The following is a 23,766-nucleotide window of genomic DNA, read 5'->3' as shown; positions in this document are numbered from 1 at the left end:
TATTATGGACTGTGATAACTGGCAACCGTGTGTCAGATTGCGAAAACCACCACACCCTCTTGTGTCGCACGAAACCCATCCCTTCTTCTCCTGATTTTCTGGGCCATCCCGTTCCCCCCGCATGAACCTCTCCCTTCGCCCGATTTTCTGGGCCACCTGAATCCCCCCGCTGGGGGCGGGCCTGTCCCAATTCTGCGCACGCACATTTGCAGCTTGAAAAAAGCAAAAAATGCGCTAGGAGGGGGGATCAAACCCACAACCTACCACAACTAATTTAGCAACAACAACCAACTGGGCTACACCATTTTATTGGTTTCTTTCAACTTACACGCTATTTGTACCTTCTTGAAATGAGATTGAATGAAACTGAAAATTCAAACAGACAGACTCACTTGTCTGGGATTTGGAACTTTTTTATGGACGTTTTGCACCGGTTTAGATGGTTCACAAACTCAGGCGTCCCCTTCCCTCCTTTTTCAGATGCAAATCACCACAGTATTTCAACAATTTTTTCCCTCTTGGTCAAATGTTACCGCAGTGTTTGGACTAAATTTATCAGGTATGAGGTTCGTATATTACCATGCTATTTACATAGAGATTACCGTGCTATATTTTTCCGGAACTTTTTTCTCCTTGTTCAAAAATGTTACCGTGCTGTTTGTACTTAAGCTAACGTGCTATATTTTTAGTAACTTTTTCCTCCTTGGTCAATAATGTTACCGCGGTGTTTGTACTTAAGTTATCAGGTATGAAATTCTTATATTACCATGCAATTTACATAAAAATTACCATGCTATACTTTTCAGCAACTTTTTCCTCGTTAGTCAAAAAATGTTACCGCGGTGTTTGTACTTAAGTTATCAGGTATGGAATTCTTATATTACCATGCTATTTACATAGAACTTACTGTGCTATATTTTTCAGCAACTTTTTCCTCCATGGTCAAATATGTCACGGCGGTGTTTGTACTTAAGTTATCAGTATTGAATTCTTATATGACCATGCTATTTACATAAAAATTACCATGGTATATTTTTCAACAACTGTTCCCCCTTCGTCAAATTTACCGTGTTGTTTATACGCAAGTTATCAGGTGAACGGTTCGTATATTAGCATGCTATCTTCACAAAAGTTCTCGCCGAACAGTTTTTTCATCCTTGGTTAATGTTACCGCGGTGTTTTGTTCGTAAATTATCGAGTACGTGGGAGGTATATTAGCATACTATTTACACATAAGCTAGCGACGATGTGTTTTTTGACAAAAAGTTTTCTGGGTCAAAAAGTTACATGTTTGTATCTAAGTTATTGGTTATTGGAGTTTATATCACCATGTTATTTACATAGAAATTACCGGGCATGTTTCGAACAAAAAAGTTTCAGGTCAAAAAATCAACATGATTTTGTTTGTAAGTTATCAGGTCTGGGTTGCTTAAAAACCATGTTTTTTACATCAAAATTACCGGAGTATTGTTTCAGTGGTATTTTTTCCCAGGTCAAAAATTATCGTGATGTTTTGGACGTAAGTTATCAAGTCTGCAATGCGTATATTACCATGCTATTACACAAAAATTATCGTAGGTATATTTTCCAATATTTGTTTACCCTAAGTCAAAAGGTATCATGATGTTTATATGCAAATTATCAAGCCTACGCTGCTTTAAAAATCTTATTTGATCAAAAGTTACATGTCATTTTCGACCACAACTACTATCCACACCATGAAGAACCAGACACGCACTTCATCGAACATTTCGGAAGCCTACTAGGCAATGTAACCTTGCAGTGAAGTCTCTTCCTGCTCCTGCCAAGGTTGTTGTCACACGCCGACGGTGGTGATGCCAGCTAGGTGGTCACGAGGGGTGTGGAGGTGAAGGCATGCTTGTAAGTTGGCTTTCCTAGGTAAAAGATATTGTGGTGTTTATATCTAAGTTATTAGGTTTGCAACGCATATATTATCATGCTATTTACGTAGAAATTACTGGGATATGTTTTTAACATTTCTTTCTCCGATTAAAGTTTACCATGGTGTTTGTACGTAAGTTTCCAACACTGTGGTGTGTATATTACCACACTTTTTACACAAAAATTACAAGAGTATGTTTCACCAACTCTTTTCCTTAGGTCAAAAAGTTACCACTATGTTTGTATGTGAGTTATCAGATCTGCAGATCTTAAGTTTCCATGTTATGGACATAGAAGTTACCGTGGTAAAATTCAACAACCTTTTCCCCAGTCAAAGTTACCATCGTGTGTGTGTTCATATGTTATCAGGTTTGCGGTGCATAAATTAACATGTTATTTACACAGAGATTATCAGGGAAATGTTTCAACAATTTTTTCATTCGGGCGAAAGTTACCATCGTCAACTAAAACAAATATAGAATTACGGAAGTTGAGATGTACGGAAATTGAGATGCCGATATATATAGTAGCAGCAAATTTTGAACATTAGTCAGTTGTTAGAGAGTGCCCAAGCTTTTCTATTTACGCGAGCACGAGATGGATCAAATTTTGGTTTGGATCCATTTGAACTCTGACAATCTGAATACTTAGCTAATCCGCTTGTGCATATGCCAATGAAATTATCCCAGTGGTACCCAGCCTACATGCGAACCTGTTGGTCGAGGGATCGAACCCCACTTAGCGCTAATTTTTTTGCGCACAGAGGAAAAAAAGATCACGCGCGCGGGAGAAGCGAAACTGCTAGGCGGGATCGTGAGAAGATCGTGCGTGGGAGAAGCGAAACGGTGCGGGTCGATCGGGTAGCGGGATCGTGTCCGCGGACATTGATGGGATCATGTGGCAGTTTTGCAATCTATCACACGGTTGCCAAATACATTTTCTGTTGGGGAACGTAGCAGAAATTCAAAATTTTCTAAGCATCACCAAGATCAATCTATGGAGTAATCTAGCAACGAGGGGAAGGAGAGTGCATCTACATACCCTTGTAGATCGCTAAGCGGAAGCGTTCAAGTGAACGGGGTTGATGGAGTCGTACTCGTCGTGATCCAAATCACCGATGATCCTAGTGCCGAACGGACGGCACCTCCGCGTTCAAAACATGTACAGCCCGGTGACGTCTCCTACGCCTTGATCCAGCAAGGGGAGAAGGAGAGGTTGGGGAAGACTCCATCCAGCAGCAGCACGACGGCGTGGTGGTGGTGGAGGAGCGCGGGACTCCAGCAGGGCTTCGCCAAGCACTACGAGAGACGAGGAGGAAGAGGGGTAGGGCTGCGCCAACAGGGAGATTCAATCGCGTGTTGGGCTGCCCCTTTGCCTCCACTATATATAGGGGGAGAGGGAGGGTTGCGCCCCCACCTAGGGTTCCCACCCCAAGGGGTGCGGCAGGCCTAGATCCCATCTAGGGTGGCGGCCACAAGGGGGAGAGGGGGAGGCGCACCTAGGGTGGGCCTTAGGGCCCATCTGCCCTAGGGTTTGCCCCCTTCCCCTCTTGGAGGCGCCTTGGGCCTTGGTGGGAGGCGCCCCAGCCCAGCTAGGGGCTGGTCCCTTCCCACTATTGGCCCATGTAGGCCTCCGGGGCTGGTGGCCCCACCTGGTGGACCTCTGGACCCCTTCGGTGGTCCCGGTACACTACAGGTGATGCCCGGAACAATTCCGGTGGCCAAAACCATACTTCCTATATATCAATCTTTACCTCCGGACCATTCCGGAACTCCTCGTGACGTCCGGGATCTCATCCGGGACTCCAAACAACATTCGATAACCGCGTACATACTTTCCCTATAACCCTAGCGTCATCGAACCTTAAGTGTGTAGACCCTACGGGTTCGTGAGTCATGCAGACATGGCCGAGACAACTCTCCGGTCAATAACCAACAGCGGGATCTGGATACCCATGTTGGCTCCCACATGCTCCACGGTGATCTCATCGGATGAACCACGATGTCAAGGACTTAATCAATCCCGTATACAATTCCCTTTGTCCATCGGTATGATACTTGCCCGAGATTCGATCGTCGGTATCCCGATACCTTGTTCAATCTCGTTACCGGCAAGTCTCTTTACTCGTTCCGTAACACATCATCCCATGATCAACTCCTTGATCACATTGTGCACATTATGATGATGTCCTACCGAGTGGGCCCAGAGATACCTCTCCGTTTACACGGAGTGACAAATCCCAATCTCGATTCGTGCCAACCCAACAGACACTTTCGGAGATACCCGTAGTGTACCTTTATAGCCACCCAGTTACGTTGTGACGTTTGGCACACCCAAAGCACTCCTACGGTATCCGGGAGTTGCACAATCTCATGGTCTAAGGAAATGATACTTGACATTAGAAAAGCTTTAGCATACGAACTACACGATCTTTGTGCTAGGCTTAGGATTGGGTCTTGTCCATCACATCATTCTCCTAATGATGTGATCCCGTTATCAACGACATCCAATGTCCATGGTCAGGAAACCGTAACCATCTATTGATCAACGAGCTAGTCAACTAGAGGCTTACTAGGGACATGGTGTTGTCTATGTATCCACACATGTATCTGAGTTTCCTATCAATACAATTCTAGCATGGATAATAAACGATTATCATGAACAATGAAATATATAATAATAACTAATTTATTATTGCCTCTAGGGCATATTTCCAACATTTTCCGTTATATTATTTACCACTATGTTTCACATTTTTGGCAAATTTCACTCCATTTAAGGAAAACTCTTCCATTTTACTTTATTTAATCAATTGTTTGCTACCTTTTACCTTGTTAAGAAAATGAGTATGGGTAGGAGGTGCTGAAAAATCTAGTGTTCTAATATTCAGCAAAATATTCATAGAGATATATGCCACATTTACACAGGATGACCGGTTTAACTAGCATACCTCCTCCAAGATTAATTTGCTGGCAAATACCATTTGGTTCTCCGCCCCGTGAGTAAATAGCATAAAACTACTAGTTTACAGGTTAGGGTTTCAAAAAACTACCAGATTTTATTTTTTTCTCAAAAAACTAGCAAACGTGTGGTCGGCTGTTTAAAAAAAACCCAAATCACCGAATGCTTTCAAATTGACCGGCAGGGAAGGGGATGGAGGGGAGTGGACGGCGGCCGGTTGCCGGAGAGAAGCCGTGCGGGATTGGCCTAGGATCTGATTGCTTTTTTCTTTTCTTCACAAGGACCCGATCGCTTTTTTTCAGAAAAAGTACAAGGACCCCATCGCTTTTCTTTTGAAAATTACAGGGACTCAATTGCTTTTTATAAATACTTGGGCCCCACCGGTCATAACCTGTGAATGGTCAATCTAACGGTCAACCTAACGGTGTTAATTTTTATGCCACATGGACCTGACGGGTGGGCCACAACTGTCAAAAAACGGTTTACAATTTAAACACTCGGTGATTTGGGTTTTTTGAAACAGCCGACCACGCATTTGGTAGTTTTTTGAGAAAAATTAAAATCTGATAGTTTTTTGGAACCCTAACCTGTAAACTAGTAGTTTTATGCTATTTACTCCCGCCCCGTACAACTTTAGAAGAAAGAGATGCTTGGACAGTTCAAAATTCATGTCTTCTACTGATATGTACAAGCTGGCCTGATCTTTTGATGAGATAGTATCGATTTTGTTAGAGGAGACTTTGACGACTCAACTACACCAAACACTTGACGATGCACCTTACCAATCGCTTCACCAACTCCGGTATAGGTGTTGACGGTGTTTGAAACACAGCCAACCAAATCACTAAGATCAATCCCTATATGCAACCAAAAAAGGATTTAAATGCAGTTGGAATTGCAGATATACGATGAAGTACTTTAATAAAATAATAGGGCCTAAACACCCGCGACACTATACTACTCGAGAGTTTCGCACTTGCTAACACCCAAAGATGACTTCCTCCTTGATCCTCGTTATAACCACCATCGTGGGGCCATCGGTGTTGCGGAAGACTCTGACATTGTGTTCCTTCCAAATCTCCCAAGGGAGAGGGCCCTGCTATTCAGTCTTGACTTCCTCACCAAATCGGCCCACCAAGCTCTCACCGAAGTGGCGTTTGCCCAAGACAAACAGACTGAAATCATGGAGACCAAGCTAAGTGCGAGCATGGTCCAAACACGAGTCGTGTATTGGCATTGGGCGAGGAGGTGCAAGGCTGTAACGCCCCGAGACCGATGTGTCAGGTGTCCTTCAGTTATTCGCTGTTGTTGCCTTGTCATTGCTTGCGTGTCATGCATTGCATATCATGTCATCATATGCATTTCATTTGCATACATGTTCGTCTCATGCATCCGAGCATTTTCCCCGTTGTCCGTTTTGTATTCCGGCGTTCCGTTCTCCTCCGGTGGTCATTTCTACCTTCTTTTCATATGTGGGGATTAAACATTTCCGGATTGGACCGAGACTTGCCAAGCGGCCTTGGTTTACTACCGGTAGACCGCGTGTCAAGTTTCGTACCATTTGGACTTCGTTTGATGCTCCAACAGTTAACCGAGGGACCGAAAAGGCCTCGTGTGTGTTGCAGCCCAACACCCTTCCAAAGTGGCCCAAAACCCACCTAAACCCCTTCCATCCTCTCGGTCGTTCGATCACGATCGCATGGCCGAAAACCGCACCTCTTTTGGACTCTCCTAGCTCCCTCTACCTATAAATAGGTGCTCTCCTCCCGAAATTTGCGGATGAACCCTAGATCTTACCTCTCTTCGCACCGCCGAACATGTCCGCCCGGCGGCCGGACGCGTCCACCCAGCCGGCCACCTCACCCCGTCCAATGAGGGAGCGCCACCTCAGCGCCGTCGCTCCCACGCCCAATTACGCCATGCCACTTGGTGCCCCGCCACCCTCGCCTCCCATCGGCCCGCGAGGCCCGCGCCTGGCCCGTGGGGCCCGTTCCCTCGCGCCGCCGCGCCGTTCGGCCGCCGCCGCCCCGTTTCCCCGTGCGCCGCCGCCCGCGAAGAGCGCTGCCTCGCCGCACCGCCTCGCCTCGCCGTTCGTGCCTCGCCTCGGCTTCCGCGCCTCGCCGGAGGTTCGCCGGAGCTCATCCCGGCCAGATCTGCCTGGTGGATGAGATCCACCGGGAGATGAACCAAATGACCATCCCGAACCGGATCCACCTCGTCCCGCTTCTCCTCATCCCGGGTTGACTTTTGCGAGGTTAAAATTTCTACTAAGTCCCCGAAATTCCCAGATTCATATGCTCATGTTCATCGCATCGTAACTCCTCATCCGTAGCTCCGTTTTGGGCATATAGCATATCAAAATGTTCGTCTCAGAGAGTATCATTTCATTCCATTGCATCATTTTCATTTGAGTTCACCTTGATGCCCGAAATGTTGTTAGAAGAGTACTATTTGAGTTAATTGTCAGATCTGCTGCTCCAATTGGATATTTGTCATTTTTGCCATGATTATTGTGTGCATGTTATGCCCATGAGCTCTACATATGTTTTGTTAAGGGTTTTTTCATCTTTCCAGAGGTGCAACCCATGTATTTTTAGGATGTGTGTGGTGACTAGCACAAGCTTGCAAAGTGAGGCACTTGGTAATGCTGATTTTAGGGACTTAGCATTTCCACTAAGTCATTGACCTGTTTATCTCATATTGCCATATGTTCATGTTGTTTCCTAGTGATCCGTGCCTCTTTTGAGGATGATCAGTAAGGATGTTTTGTTAATCTTGTAGTGCTCTATCCATACATGTCTTTGTTTGCAATTATGGAGCACCCTAGCTTGAGTCAATCGAGCTCTACTTTTGCCATTTCGTGAATCTGGGCAGATTGTCTACTTGTTAGCGATTTTGCCGGGGATGTTGTAGTTGATCCGTGCATGCTATGTTATTGTTCTTGCCATGTCTAGCTTGTATAATGTGTATTCTTGATGGGTGTATGCTTAGATTGTCATGCCTTGCTCTGTAGTGAGTGCATCGAGCTCGTAAACATGCCTACTTGATATCTGTTTCAGCATGCTCCAGTTTCACTAAATCTGAGAACTGATTATGTTTTTGCAATGTTCACATGCGTGCAATTGTATTTTCTGATCCCTTTTTGCTCAAGGTCACTAAGAGACTTTTGTTAAGTTCTTTGAGTAGCTCCGTACCATGCTTTACTTTGCCATGTTCAGGTCCTGTAGCATGTAGTTTTGTTGCTCCAAAGTGTGCTATCTGATCTGAAATTCCAGACAAGTGTTAATTTCACCAAGTCTAAGATCTGTTTGTCAAATGCATTTTTGCCATGCTTGTTTGAACCTGTTAATGGATGAATTGGCCGTAGCTCAGTGCTAGTATTTTGTTAAGCATCATGAGTGGATCCCTGCCATTTTTTTTGTTGCCATGTTTGAGTGCTGTAGCATGTTTTTCTTGTTGCATTTAGATGGCCACTTGCTGTAAATCGCAGACCGGTGCCATATTTGAATTGCTTGCCATTTTCAAACCGTAACTCCGATTCCGGTGATCTTTATATCGTTTTCAAGCGATTTCATCTCATCTTTCCAGTGGCACACTTGGATTTCCAAGTTGAGGCCAGGTTCATTCATTCCTTTGCAAATCATGCATATGCATCGCATACCGCATCCCGCATATCATACCATGTTCATGTGTTGATTGTTTACTATGTTGTGTGCTTCTTTTCCGGTGTTTGCTTCTTCGGGTTGGTTCCGATAACGTCGCGTTGTGAGGACCCATTCGTCTACGTTCCGTTTGTCTTCTTCATGGACCCGTTCTTCTTCCTTGCGGGATTTCAGGCAAGATGACCATACCCTCGAAATCACTTCTATCTTTGCTTGCTAGTTGCTCGCTCTTTTGCTATGCCTATGCTGCGATACCTACCACTTTCTTATCATGCCTCCCATATTGTTGAACCAAGCCCCTAACCCACCTTGTCCTAGCAAACCGTTGATTGGCTATGTTACCGCTTTGCTCAGCCCCTCTTATAGCGTTGTTAGTTGCAGGTGAAGATTGAAATATGTTCCTTGTTGGAACATGGAGTTGTTGTTCCTTGTTGGAACATGTTTACTTGTTCGGATATCACTATATATCTTATTTAATTAATGCATCTATATACTTGGTAAAGGGTGGAAGGCTTGGCCTTATGCCTGGTGTTTTGTTCCACTCTTGCCGCCCTAGTTTCCGTCATATAGGTGTTATGTTCCTGGATTTTGCGTTCCTTACGTGGTTGGGTAATAATGGGAACCCCTTGACAGTTCGCCTTGAGTAAAATTATTCCAACAATGCCCAACATTGGTTTTACCATTCGCCACCCAGCCTTTTCTTTTCCCTTGGGGGTCGCGCGCCCAAGGGTCATCATTATTTTAAACCCCTGGGCCAGTGCTCCTCTGAGTGTTGGTCCAACTTGTCAGCCGCCGGTGGCCACCAAGGGCAACTATGGGCTGGCCTACCGGAAGTTTAGACAATCCGGTGTGCCCTGAGAAAGAGATATGTGCAGCTCCTATCGGGATTTGTCGGCACATTCGGGCGGTGTTGCTGGTTTAGTTTTACCTTGTCAAAATGTCTTGTAACCGGGATTCCGAGTCTGATCGGGTCTTCCCGCTCGAAAGTCTATTCCTTCATTGACCGTGAGAGCTTGTGATGGGCTAAGTTGGGACACCCCTGCAGGGATTTGAACTTTCAAAAGCCGTGCCCGCGGATATGGGCAGATGGGAATTTGTTAATGTCCGGTTGTAGAAAACCTGAAGTTGACCTTAATTAAAATGCATCAACCGCGTGTGTAACCATGATGGTCTCTTTCCGACGGAGTCCGGGAAGTGAACACGGTGTTGGAGTTATGCTTGACATAGGTTGCTTTAGGATCACCTCTTGATCATACTTTTATCGACCGTGCTTTGCCTTCTCTTCTCGCTCTCATTTGCGTATGTTAGCCACCATATATGCTAGTCGCTTGCTGCAGCTCCACCTCATACCTTTACCTTACCCATAAGCTTAAATAGTCTTGATCGCGAGGATGTGAGATTGCTGAGTCCCGTGACTCACAGATACTTCCAAAACCAGCTTGCAGGTGCCGATGAGTCCATGCAGATGACGCAACCAAGCTCAGGAGGAGCTCGATGAAGATCTTGTCCTTTGTATTGTTTCGTTCTAGTTGATTAGTAGTGGAGCCCAGTTGGGGTTGATCGGGGACCATGTCGCATTTGGGGTTCCTCTTTTATTTTGGTTCCGTAGTCGGACCTTGATTGTATTTGGATGATGTAATGCTTTATTTATGTAATTGTGTGAAGTGGCGATTGTAAGCCAACTATGTATCCCTTTTCCCTTATGTATTACATGGGTTGTGTGAAGATTACCTCACTTGCGACATTGCTTTCAATGCGGTTATGCCTCTAAGTTGTGCTTCGACACGTGGGAGATATAGCCGCATCGAGGGCGTTATAAAGGCGGACTCAAGAGCTTTGTTGCAAAGGGGGCATAGACGGGAGTTTGACCATCCCCGCTGATGTAGTGTATCGATTGTCCAAATCCTATTTTGTAGGACCAACCAAGCGAAGAAGTTGCACATGTGTGGGTGGGGGGGGGGGCTTCCAAATGGTTGTTGGCATAGTAGAGAGAGACATAATTATATCTTGGGAGGGACCATTTGGAATGCAAGTAAGGGCATGTTTATCACATTTTTAAAAGTCTTAACTCCCCACAAATTGTTATCTATATCAATACCAATATAAAAAGAGTAAGTTGCGGAGATCCAACACATCTCACATGTTCGAACACACTTATCCAATGGTCTATGTTGCTCCGATGTGTAGCATACATTTATAATACTTAATATCAACTTCGGTGCTAACCACATAATTGTATCCTACCTAATATCTGCGTGCAATCAATATCTTTCCTAATATTAACATGCAATGCAATTAATATCTTTTCTAACATAACGTGTTAATTATATCCTACCTAATATCAACGTGTAATCAATATCTTTTCTAATACTAACGTGAAATGCAATTAATATATTTTCTAATATAACCTGCATTGCAAGTACACACTTACTAGTTGTATTAGAGTTAGACCACTCTAGCCCATTCCCAACAATTGTTTAGCTCAGCAAAAACAAGGGATCTCCAAACTCCAGCCGATTCTTCCCAAATAAGCAGGGATGGGATGCTCCCTCTCAGCCTGTTCCCAATCCAGATTTTTTGGTGTAGGAAACTTCATTCCCCAACCGTCACCTCCCAATACCGCCAAAATTGCCACAGGACCTCCAATGAACCATACAAATTGGAGTGTGTGTGTGTGTGAGAGAGAGAGAGAGAGGGAGAGAGAGAGAGAGAACTCTAAATAATTCAATACAGTGATAACGTGTTACCAAATAAGATGTTCATGTTCTACAAAAAAGGATTCTTGGAGTAGACACAAAGGCAAAATCCATTGGGATAGGTGTACATGTGCAATGTGGTGGATTTGTGGAGAAATTTATACTCCACGGGGAAAGCGAGATGTGATTTATCGATTTCCTTTCATAGTCTATCTTTAACCCATTTGTCTCAGATTAAATAAAATCTCAGTATTTTATATATCTAATGCACAATCATACACAAATGATTAACCAATAAATCAATGCACATGTAAGATAAAACAAAAGCATGATTCTTGAAAGATAAAACAAATCCTTTCAAGGGTACATCTATCGCCCATTTAATGGATTAACAAATTCTTAGCCTCTTGAATCTCAATGGCACAATAATAAATGAGAGATAAAACAAAATAATTTAAAAATAAGATAAAATAAAAACACAAATTCAATGAAATAGTGTAAGCTAGGTCCACCGGCACTTAAAATAAAATCATTTGTTGAGCAATCATAAATCTATGTTTTTTAGGTATAGCAGGGTTGGCCATCAACAAAAATCGAGGGAAAAAATTCACATCTTAGTCCATAGTATCACAAATGTTAGCCACTACCACGAACTGGAGTAGATACAAAAATGTAACTATCATCTTATATGTTACACTTAATTTATTTTGGTGAAAACAGGGATACAACAATTGTGGATACAAAAATGAGTTAATTCTTCTTTAACAAATGGATGAAATATAATAAATTATTTGTGGGAAAGGTGCAAATCTGAGTGATGGGTGGATTGGAAGAGGAACATATGCATTAGGAAGAATAAGAAGACAGTGTCTTGATATTTCAAGGCTATGTCTATCGCTAGTCAATTGAGTCTAAACAAAATCTCATCATTTTCATTCTCTAGATCATTTTCATAAATCAAGGGTAAATAAATTTGAGATAAAATCAAAACATAGATTTTCAGAAAAGTTATTTATTCAACAATTAAGAATATCTTATTTATTCAACAATTCCTAATCCATCTGTTAAAGTATACCACGGCATGCCAGTCAATTACTTCCTCCATTCGGAAAAGCGTGTCCCATGTTTGTCCTTCAAATGGATGTATCTAGCACTAATTTGGTGCTAAATACATCCATTTGAGAGAACTTTTTCGGACGGAGGGTGTATCTTTTAAGAGAAGTTGCATGTTAGTTGTAATGCTACAATAATTTAGTCATTACTACACGTCAAACAGAGCGAAAACGAACAGCTATCGCGCACTTACACTTTTTGAAACATAAACACACGCACGCGCACACACAAACACCATCACCACACGCAGACACTCGCGTAGCGCTAACTGACATCTGGAGTTGCCAAGCTTCAAGATCACCAGCTCCTTTGCTATAGAAGGAATTGTTGCTTCCCGAAACGATAATCCACATGTTGCTCACTACATTTTTTTAAGTGAATAGATGTGCTAATTATTGGATAAGCAAGTTAATGTGATTTTTTTAACAAGCCGTATGAAGCCAATAAAATTATTCCCAAATGCTGAAACTATACATTTCACAACAGATCAGCTAATTCTCCTTTCAAGTTTTTTCACTCCAAAAGTAACACACATTATTACATCGCCCACACATTTGCGCAAGCCACCCTGCGTTCAAAAAACAAGTTATTCCTTTGACTAATTCTATCTGTCCGCAAATCATCACTCTCTCCTTTTTTAGGCCAAAATGTGTAGTTTTCTGCCAAGTTAGGTAAAGCATAAGAGTCTGAAGAAGCATAGTTTTGTGCTGAGCTTTCACACAATGTGCAATTTTATTATAAAATTTGTTCAAGATACAAATACATGTACATATATACCACACAATCAGTAATTGTGGTAAGCAATCTCAAACCAATATCAACAAATACATGTACAAATAAAGATAAATGTGTAGCTAGCTACTTAGCTAGTTAGCTACCATGTACACAAAAGAAAGAGCTAGCGGCCCATTTTGCTGAGCTATCACCTGCTGTTGGCAAATGGCGGGATGCTCTGCTCGTTCCTGAAGTAGTCGTCGGGGTCGATCTGGCCCTTGGCCATCGCGAGCCTCTGGTAGTTGCCCTTGAAGTACTTCTGGCCCCAGACCATCCCGGCCTGGTAGCTGCTCACGTTGCCGACGACGACGTTCTCGCCGAGGTCCAGGTCCCTGTAGTTGAAGTAGGCCTCCCTCGGGTTGGAGCTCACGAACGGTGCCATGAACGCGTAGAACTCCCTGATCCACCTGGTCTGCACGGCCCCGTCCCCCGACGCCATCGACCAGAAGTTCATGTACTGGATGTTGTAGAGCACGCCGGCGCGGTGCGGGTACGGCGTCGCCGACTCCGGCACGGCCGCGATCTGCCCGCCGTATGGGTCCAGGATCATGAGCCCCGCGTTGGGCTGCGCCAGCTTGGCGAAGATGCTGGCCCACGCGTCCCGCGGGATGGCCTGCCGGACGTAGTCGGACGTCGCCTTGTAGCCGCTGCTGAAGACGGACTCGGCGGTGGTCCGGTTCAGGAGGTCCTCCACGGTCGAGGCGCTGCCGAGGTAGATGTAGGGCACCGACTGGATCCAGGTCATCTCCCTGCAGTCGGAGCGGTTGAACCGCAGCTCCGGGAAGCGGCTGCTCATCACCGGCAGCAGCGCGTCGCAGGTGCCGAGGAACAGGGACTGGAAGTTGGCCGTCTTCTGCTGGACGACCACCCTGATGATCAGGTCCTCCGGCAGGGCCGGCGCGACCTGCTGCCACCTGGTGACGAGGTCCGCGGCGCCCTGGCTGGCGGTCACAGGGACGTTGAACACCGTGACCTTGGGCGGGATGGGCAGGAGCTTCACCTGCCACGACACCACGACGCCGAAGCTCTCGCCGCCGCCGCCTCGGAGGGCCCAGAAGACGTCGCTCCCCATGGTGTTCTTGTTCAGGAGCCTCCCCTTGGCGTCCACCAGCACGGCGTCGATGACGTTGTCGATGGCCATGCCGTACTTGCGCAGCAGCATGCCGAAGCCGCCGCCGCTGAAATGGCCTCCGACGCCGACGGTGGGGCACAGGCCGCCGGGGAACCCGAGCACGCCGCTCGCCTTCCCGATCGCATAATAGAGCTCGCCGAGCTGGGCGCCGGAGTCCACCCACGCGGTCGCCGCCTGCGCGTCGACCCGCACGGCACGGAGGCTCGACAGGTCAAGCACGGCGAACGACTCGGCGCGCACGGACCGGTACGACAGGCCCTCGTAGTCGTGCCCGCCGCTGCGCACGCGGATGCGCAGCCCGCTCCGACGGCCGCACAGCACGGCAGCCTGCACGTGCGACGCGTTCGTCGGCGTGATAATATACAGCGGCCTCACGGTGCTGGGCGTGAAGAACTTGGGGTTCCTGATGGAGGACTTGAGCAGCGGCGTGAACGAGGGCGAGCTCGGCGTGAACACGAGCTGGCGGGGGATGCTCGCCGTCAGACACGAGAGGAAACCATCAGACGAATTACCCTGGGAGGAGACGGTGGAGGCGTAGCAGCAGAGCAAGGCGAAGGCGACGAGCACTAGGCTGGAGCTCCTGGCCATGGCCATCTTTGCTAGCTAGCTTGTTGTACGTCGCCGTGTTGCATGGTTCGGAGCCGCGTCTGCATGCATTTATAGGCTACGGGAGCACACGCGCAGAACGAGTTCGCCTGAAAGCGGCCGTGGCAGCTGCTCTGGTCTACCACGCCACTCCAGCTGGGGGCATTGAAAAGTCATGGTCAGCTCTCTGGATCGCTATCCATAGGCCGGGACGGCGACTGTCAATCGGGCGAACCCTTCTACATTAGTCACATCACATCGCATCGTCCAGCATCTCTATCTGAAGACCGGACGCGGCTTTCGTTTTTCGTTGTAAAACGAAGAACAGATGTAAAAGCAAGAAAGTTCTCATGGCTGGTATCAGATACCTACATGGCAGGTCATCCTTGCATGATAGATAAGCATGGCACTGTCACGGCCGTGGCCTACTGGGCGTCTAGACGGCGTTGGATGGACTTTTGGACACACGGCTGCTGCCGTGCAGAACTGGTGAGAATAGTGGTGAGAACGATGTGATGGGATGCAGGACGGTCAGCATAGAACTGCTAGGGCTTGGACAAATTCATATTCTAACTACTAGTAATCAGTCAGGATGGAATAACGAATAATCATCATCCAAAAGTCAGAGCTAAAGGAGATTGCATTTCCCCGCAAAAGAAAGAACAAGGAGATTGTGTTTGCATATGCGCAAAAAAAAAAGGAGATTGTGTTTGCAGTGACATATCCATAGCGTTGGTATACCATCAACAACAAAATGCATGGCCGGTTACGACGATCGAGCTGTTACGTACACAGGATCGCATGGGTCAGTCAAATATATTGGACGGTGTATATATTATACCAGCATCGCTATCCAAAGCGATTGTCAGATGTTGACAAGCTGTACTGTCGCTGACATGCCTCTTCTTCTTCTCATGACTGGGTTTTTTTCAGTTGAAAACTCCTCCCTGTTTAGCCGTTTTCCCTCTCAGCTTCAACGTTTTTACCGTTCCAAGGGAACGACTATAGTCCACATTTATGGCCTCCTTCTCCTTTGGTTTGAAGAAACTTTGTAGGAATTTTGTAGGATAGAATTTGATAGGAAAAAAGTATTTACAACCCTCTGATTTGTAGGAATAGAATTATATTACTAGTATAAGTTTTAATCAAAGGCACAGATAGATAAGGTCTTTCAAAGCATACGGAAATTCATGTTTAAATGTCAAATTTGCATAAAAGAAGATAACACACGTTATTTGTGAGGATAACGCCTTCTCCCGGCCATGAAAGTCTCGATTATATCATCTTCATTCACTTTGGAGAATAGCAACTCGCTATCGTATGTGACTCAGCAATCATCCAAAGGACTATCAACCATCATTATACTTCAAACTAAAGGGAATGAAATCATACTTTAAACCAAAGGAGATTGAAACTTGTGGTACTCATGCATACCTCAACATGTGTGCCCATGTGTGATTTGCCATACGTTGATCCACTGCCGCCAGCAAGTGCCATGTCGGGCGCACACGTCACTGGCTCACAACTAGGCGGTAGCACTCACCGCTTCACTAGTTCACTAGGGTTCAAGATCGATGAAGAGAAGAGAACGGCAGCGAATCATGAACGTCTTCAGGAAATAGAACGATTAACAAGGATGTACCCATAGGAGGAGACAAAGAGAGCAGGGGAGGAAACCAAGGGTGCTCCTATTTGTGCTCGTTAGAGCAATTTGTTGGCCAGTCGCACATCAGCCATTGAATGGGCTGGCCCACTCTTGTGATCAGGACATGGAGCGATTTTCTTCCGGTTTTTCGATTTTTCTCTCAGAAAAAATAGGCTGCAGTAGAAAGGTTGGAAAAAATCATAAAATTGAAAGATATACTAATGTCTTTATTAAAAAAATATCACATAAAACAAAAAAAATCAATATTTTAAAATATTGTTCATGAATTTTAAAATGTTCTCAAATTTCGGAAAATAAACTCCAACTTAAAACTTCTCATTTATTCTAAATATATATTCTATAAATATGAAAAATGTTCTGGATTTTTAAAATAAAAATAAATAGTAGAAAAGGAAAAAATTAAAAACTAGAAGAAAACCGCAAATATTCTATTAAAAAAAGATAGAACGAAAACAAGAAAATAAAAACTAAGAAATACCCACAGGACAAAAAATGGAAACTGCTATTGCTTGGGTCAGTTAGGCTAATCCACCTTCGTGTCACTATGTGTGGTTGTCGTACAAATGGCCGCAACAAGTGGTAAGGTCATCTCCAACGTCGACCCTCGGAACGCCCGCACACGTCTGAACCGCACTGTTCGGACATGTTGTGTCATCCAACGTGGGCCTGTTTCGATCCGCAGGGCAATCCGGACGTATGCTACTTGTGAGTTGCGTTGGGATTTTCTCTGAAGATGAAGGGAGAAGCAATATAGTAGCGGATAGTATTTCCCTCAGTAGAGAACCAAGTTTATCGAACCAATAGAAGAACAACGCAAACACCCGTCAAATAGTACATGCACACATAAGAGCAAATACTTGCACTCAACACGGGCAAAAGAGTCGTCAATCCCCTTATACTCGTTAATTGCAAAGATTAAATCTGGTATATGTAGATAGGTAAATTGCAAAGTAAAATAAAAGAAAGAAAATTGCAGCAAGGCATTTTTTTTTGTAATATGATTAAAATAGACCCAGAGGCCATAGTTTTGACTAGAGGCGTCTCTCTCGTAATAATAGCATATGATGGGTAAACAAATTACTGTTGGGCAATTGATAGAAAAGCGCATAATTCTAATGTTATTCAGTTGAAAACTCCTTCCTATTTAGCCATTTTTATCTCCCTATGAGCTTCAACGTTTTTACCGTTCCAAGGCAACGACTCCATATGTACGGCCTCCTTTGGTTTGAGAAATTTTATACGAATTCTGTAGGGTAGGGTTCCTATAAAAAAAGTCTCTAGAGCCCTTTAGTTTGTAGGAATAATATAATTTTACTCCTATACAAAAATTGTCCTATCCTTCACATTTTAAAGAATAATAAACATTAGCCTTGACTTAATGAAAAAAATCCTATCATGTGAATCAAAGAACATTTTTTTCCTTTTCACATTCATATGATTTGAGATGCACGACATTTTATCCCATGAACCAAAGGATGCCTACTTGTTTACTTTCAGAAAATACAAGTCCATTCAGACATTGACAACCGTTCCAATTAATACAAAACTTTGACCCGCCATTTCTAAAAAAATATCTTAAATTAAAATAACTAAACGTTTTGAACAATGCTGTAGCCAGGATTTTGATTCAGGGTGCTTCAACTAACATAAAAATACACCATAAATTCAACATACCAACGCACCGGTATAAATTTAATCAAATGCACGAATGGATAAGGTCTTTCAAAGCATATTAAAATCCACGCTTAAATGTCAAGTTTGCATGAAAAGAAATAACACACCTTCTTTGCGAGGGCCATGAAAGCCTCGATTATATCATCTTCATTCACTTTGGAGAAAAGCAACTCGCTGTCATATGACTCAGCAATCATCCAAAAGACTACTCCCTCCTTCCATCTATATAGGGCCTAATGCGTTTTTCAAGACCGCCTTTGACTATTGATAAAATTAATACTACATGACATGCATAATGTGAAAATTATATCATTGAAAGCTCCTTTCACATATGAATTTGATGATATGCTTTGTGTAAGTTGCATGCTATATATTATTGCTCTAACATTTGGTTAAAGTTAGCCTCGAAAAACGCATTAGGCCCTATATAGATGGAAGGAGGGAGTATCAACAATCATCATATTTTAAATTAAAAGAAATGAAGCCGTACTTTAAACCATCGGAGATTGAAAACTGGGGTGCTCATGCGTCCTGCCTCAGGGTGTGTGCCCATGCACGCTTTGCCATTCGTGAGTCTACTGCCGCCAACGAGTGCCCTGTCGGTAGCACAGGTCACCGGCTCACCACTAGGCGTTGTCACTCACTGTTGCGCTAAGTTCACTGGGGTTTGAGATTGATGAGAAGAGAATGATAGCGAATCATGAACATCCTCAAACGATCAAAGATGGTGTACCCATAGAAGAAGACAATGAGAGGAAACAAAGGGAGCTGATGTTTCTTAAAAAAATGATCACGGAAAGGTTAAAAAAAACATAAGCCATTGCTGCGCTAGTTCACTATTTGCCGCTCATTGGGGCAATTTGTCGGCCAATCACACATAAGCCTTTGAGTTGGCTGGCCCATTTTTGTGATTAAGACATGGGAGCGATTTTCTTTTGGTTATTCCAGTTTTCTCTCAGAAAAAAAAGCTACAGTGGAAAGGTTAGAAAATAAAATTTAAAGACGTACTAATGTCTTTCTTTTAAAAAAAATGACCACAGAAACTTAAAAATTGTTCTCAGATTTTAGAAAATCTCAAGTTAAAACAATTCATGTATTCTAAACAATGTTCTCTAATTTTAAAAATGTCTCAAATTTTAAAAAGAAAAGGAAAGGAAAAATATATAACAAAAAAGAAGAAAAACTAGAAACAAACCAGGAAAAAACAAATAAATTAAAAAATACAGAAGGAAAACTAAAAAAACAAAAACTAAGAAAAACACACATGGATGAAAAATGAAAACCGCTACTGCTTGGGTCAGTTAGGCCAGCCCACGCTCGTGTCACTATGTGTGATTGTCTGACAAATGGCTTCAACAAGTGGCAGAGATCACAACAGAACCTTTCTGGGAGCGCCAGTAGTTGTTTTCAAGAGTATTTCTGACCCAACTACACTCAAAGCACTTGCTGTCAAAGAAGACATGGACCTTTATGATGATCTCTATATTCGGTGGATTCATGTTGCCTTGGAGTGCAAGGTAGTGGTTGATGTTGTAGAGCAAGGAAGTTCTGTGAGCTACGGAGCAATCATCTATGAGACCATTGATCATTCGTCAGTTTTCATAATTTGTAATACAGTTCATGAATTTAGGAGCTCAAATATTAAAACTCTCAATCTAGCAAACCATTATTTATCTTTAGGAGCTGGCCGTCATGTTTGGTTAGACCAGCCTGATAATCTTCCTTTCGTTCATGTAAACACTGTGAGATTTTAATAAAAGCTTTGCGAGATTGCCTAAAAAAGACAAATGGTTGCAATAAGTGGTAAATAGTATTCGCCGAAGACGAACCAATCGTTCACTTGTACATGGTTTGCGCTGGGCCTCGTTCACTTAGTGGCTCGCCACTAATTATGAAAGTAATTTTCAAAAAGAAACTAGTAATGCCAATCTTGTGTTGTGAGAAAAAAAATATTTGAACGAACTTAGAAGTACCTAGATTTGTGACCAGATGAAGTAAAAACAGTGCATAATAAATTTGAGTTGAATATTTGCTTTTGCCACACCAATATACTCACAAAACACATTGACTCAAAATCTACTTCAGGTCACATAAAAATTTCAAATGTGAATAAATGTTAGTCCACGAACAAACATAGGTGCAGTGTTTTATATGTTCAACCTGGGGCATATATTGTTGTCCTTCAGTCATGCCTCGAGCTTCTCCTCTCCATCCTCTCTAGTTCTGGGCTTATCGCCTTCAATCGGTACACCCACAACTTGAGTTTGTCTAGACATTTGGCGGGGCAGGGAAAATAGACATTCTTAAGCATATGGTGAATTGCCTACTACCATAGTTGCAACATACTTCTACAACTCCGATTCTAACGGAAGTTATTTCTTAATTTATACAATCCCCACAACAGTGTTGTATGCACATATTAAAAACATCTTTTTATTACGCAACTAATATTCATCTACAACCTCAAAATCATGTACACCCTAAATACATGTGCAATGGGCATATTTGCATGGAGTATATAAATACCCCCTTCGTCCCAGTGTCGATGTTCAACTTGCGCGTATGTGTGATGTGCATTTGGCTCTTTTGTGTCTCGGTGTTGACATTGGTACGATGTGCGTTGTTTGGTGTGTGACGAGTTACGTTTGTGAGTGGCACGTGTGTGGAAGGAGGTAATGTTGTTGTTTTTTTGCGAGAAAAACTTTTGATCTATTCATCTTCAATCATGGTAGTACAACGAACACCAGAAATAAAAAAAATTACATCCAGATCCGTAGACCATCTTGTTGGGGAACGTAGCAGAAATTTAAAATTTTCCTACGTGTCACCAAGATCTATCTATGAAGAGACCAGCAACGAGGGGAAGGAGAGTGCATCTACATACCCTTGTAGATCGCTAAGCGGAAGCGTTCAAGTGAACGGGGTTGATGGAGTCGTACTCGTCGTGATTCAAATCACCGATGACCAAGTACCGAACGCACGGCACCTCCGCGTTCAACACACGTACAGCCCGGTGACGTCTCCCATGCCTTGATCCAGCAAGGAGAGAGGGAGAGGTTGAGGAAGACTCCATCCAGCAGCAGCACAACGGCGTGGTGGTGATGGAGGAGCGTGGCAATCCTACAGGGCTTCGCCAAGCACCGCAGAAGAGGAGAAGAACTTGGGAGAGAGGGAGGGGCTGCACCAAAGGCAAAAGGTATGTTTGAGAGGCCCTCCTACCCCACTATATATAGGGATCCCAAGGGGGGGTGCGCCAGCCCCTAGGAGATCCAATCTCCAAGGGGGCGGCGGCCAGGGGAGGAGTCCTCCCCCCCCAAGGCACCTAGGAGGTGCCTTCCCCTTGGGACTCTTCCTTAGGGTTCCCCTTTCACCCTAGGCGCATGGGCCCTAGGGGAAGTGGCGCCCCAGCCCACTTTGGGCTGGATCCCTTCTCACTTCAGCCCATGGGACCCTCCGGGATAGGTGGCCCCACCCGGTGGGCCCCGGGGACTCTTCCGGTGGTCCCGGTACAATACCGATGACCCCGAAACTTGCCCCGATGGCCGAAATAGGACTTCCTATATATAAATCTTTACCTCCTGACCATTCCGGAACTCCTCGTGACGTCGGGATCTCATCCGGGACTCCGAACAACATTCGGTAACCACATACAAGCTTCCTTTATAACCCTAGCGTCATCGAACCTTAAGTGTGTAGACCCTACGGGTTCGGGAGACATGCAGAATGACCGAGACGTTCTCCGGTCAATAACCAACAGCGAGCGGGATCTGGATACCCATGTTGGTTCCCACATGTTCCACGATGATCTCATCGGATGAACCATCGATGTCAAGGACTTAATCAATCCCGTATACAATTCCCTTTGTCTAGCGGTACGATACTTGCCCGAGATTCGATCGTCGGTATCCTGATACCTTGTTCAATCTCGTTACCGGCAAGTCTCTTTACTCGTTCCGTAACACATCATCCCGTGATCAACTCCTTGATCACATTGTGCACATTATGATGATGTCCTACCGAGTGGGCCCAGAGATACCTCTCCGTTTACACGGAGTGACAAATCCCAGTCTCGATTCGTGCCAACCCAACAGACACTTTCGGAAGATACCTGTAGTGAACCTTTATAGCCACCAGTACGTTGTGACGTTTGGCACCCAAAGCACTTCTCACGGTAATCGGGAGTTGCACAATCTCCATGTCTAAGGAAATGTGATACTTGGCATTATAGAAAAGCTTTAGCATACGAACTACATGATCTTGTGCTAGGCTTAGGATTGGGTCTTGTCCATCACATCATTCTCCTAATGATGTGATCCCGTTATCAACGACATCCAATGTCCATGGTTAGGAAACCATAACCATCTATTGATCAACGAGCTAGTCAACTAGAGGCTCACTAGGGACATGGTGTTGTCTATGTATCCACACATGTATCTGAGTTTCCTATCAATACAATTATAGCATGGATAATAAACGATTATCATGAACAAGGAAATATAATAATAATCAATTTATTATTGCCTCTAGGGCATATTTCCAACAGTCTCCCACTTGCACTAGAGTCAATAATCTAGTTCACATCGCTATGTGATTAACACTCACAGGTCACATCGCCATGTGACTAACATCCAAAGAGTTCTGGGTTTGATCATGTTGCTTGTGAGAGAGGTTTTAGTCAACGGGTCTGAACCTTTCAGATCCGTGTGTGCTTTACAAATCTCTATGTCATCTCCTAGATGCAGCTACCACGTTCTATTTGGAGCTATTCCAAATAACTGTTCGACTATACGAATCCAGTTTACTACTCAGAATAATCTGGATTAGTGTCAAAGTTTGCATCGGCGTAACCCTTTACGACGAACTCTTTTACCACCTCCATAATCGAGAAAAATTCCTTAGTCCACTATTTACTAAGGATAACTTTGACCGTTGTCCTGTGATCCATTCTTAGATCACTCTTGTACCCCTTGACTGACTCATGGCAAGGCACATTTCAGGTGCGGTACACAGCATAGCATACTGTAGAGCCTATGTCTTGAGCATAGGGGACGACCTTCGTCCTTTCTCTCTATTCTGCCGTGGTCGAGCTTTAAGTCTTAACTTCATACCTTACAACTCAGGCAAGAACTCCTTCTTTGACTGATCCATCTTGAACAACTTCAAGATCATGTCAAGGTATGTGCTCATTTGAAAGTACCATTAAGCGTTTTGATCTATCCTTATAGATCTTGATGCTCAATGCTCAAGTAGCTTAATCCAGGTTTTCCATTGAAAACACTTTCCAAATAACCCTATATGCTTTCCAGAAATTCTACGTCATTTCCGATCAACAATATGTCAACATATATTTATCAGAAATTCTATAGTGCTCCCACTCACTTCTTTTGGAAATACAAGTTTCTCATAAACTTTGTATACACCAAAAACTTTGATCATCTCATCAAAGCATACATTCCAACTCCGAGATGCTTACTCCAGTCCTTAGAAGGATAGCTGGAGCTTTGCATACTTATTAACATCTTTCAGGATTGACAAAACCTTCCGGTTGTATCACATACAACCTTTCCTCAAAAAAAAACATCGAGGAAACAATGTTTTGAC

General features: G+C 44.0%; 1 protein-coding gene across 1 annotated transcript; it reads right to left on the bottom strand.

Moving 5' to 3' along the window:
• Window positions 1-13,034: 13,034 nt before the first annotated feature.
• On the bottom strand, window positions 13,035-14,883 carry LOC125509714 (berberine bridge enzyme-like Cyn d 4). Its single transcript, XM_048674738.1, has one exon. The coding sequence runs from the start codon at window positions 14,832-14,834 to the stop codon at window positions 13,257-13,259; it is 1,578 nt and encodes a 525-aa protein (XP_048530695.1). The 5' UTR covers window positions 14,835-14,883; the 3' UTR covers window positions 13,035-13,256.
• Window positions 14,884-23,766: the final 8,883 nt, after the last annotated feature.

The sequence above is a fragment of the Triticum urartu genome, chromosome 5 (genome assembly GCF_003073215.2).
Source record: "Triticum urartu cultivar G1812 chromosome 5, Tu2.1, whole genome shotgun sequence".
Lineage (NCBI taxonomy): Eukaryota > Viridiplantae > Streptophyta > Magnoliopsida > Poales > Poaceae > Triticum > Triticum urartu.
This window is presented reverse-complemented; position numbering and strand designations above follow the sequence as displayed.

Coding starts and splice junctions, on each gene's coding strand:
- LOC125509714 (XM_048674738.1), bottom strand. CDS start 14,834: ATGGCCATGGCCAGGAGCTCCAGCCTAGTGCTCGTCGCCTTCGCCTTG.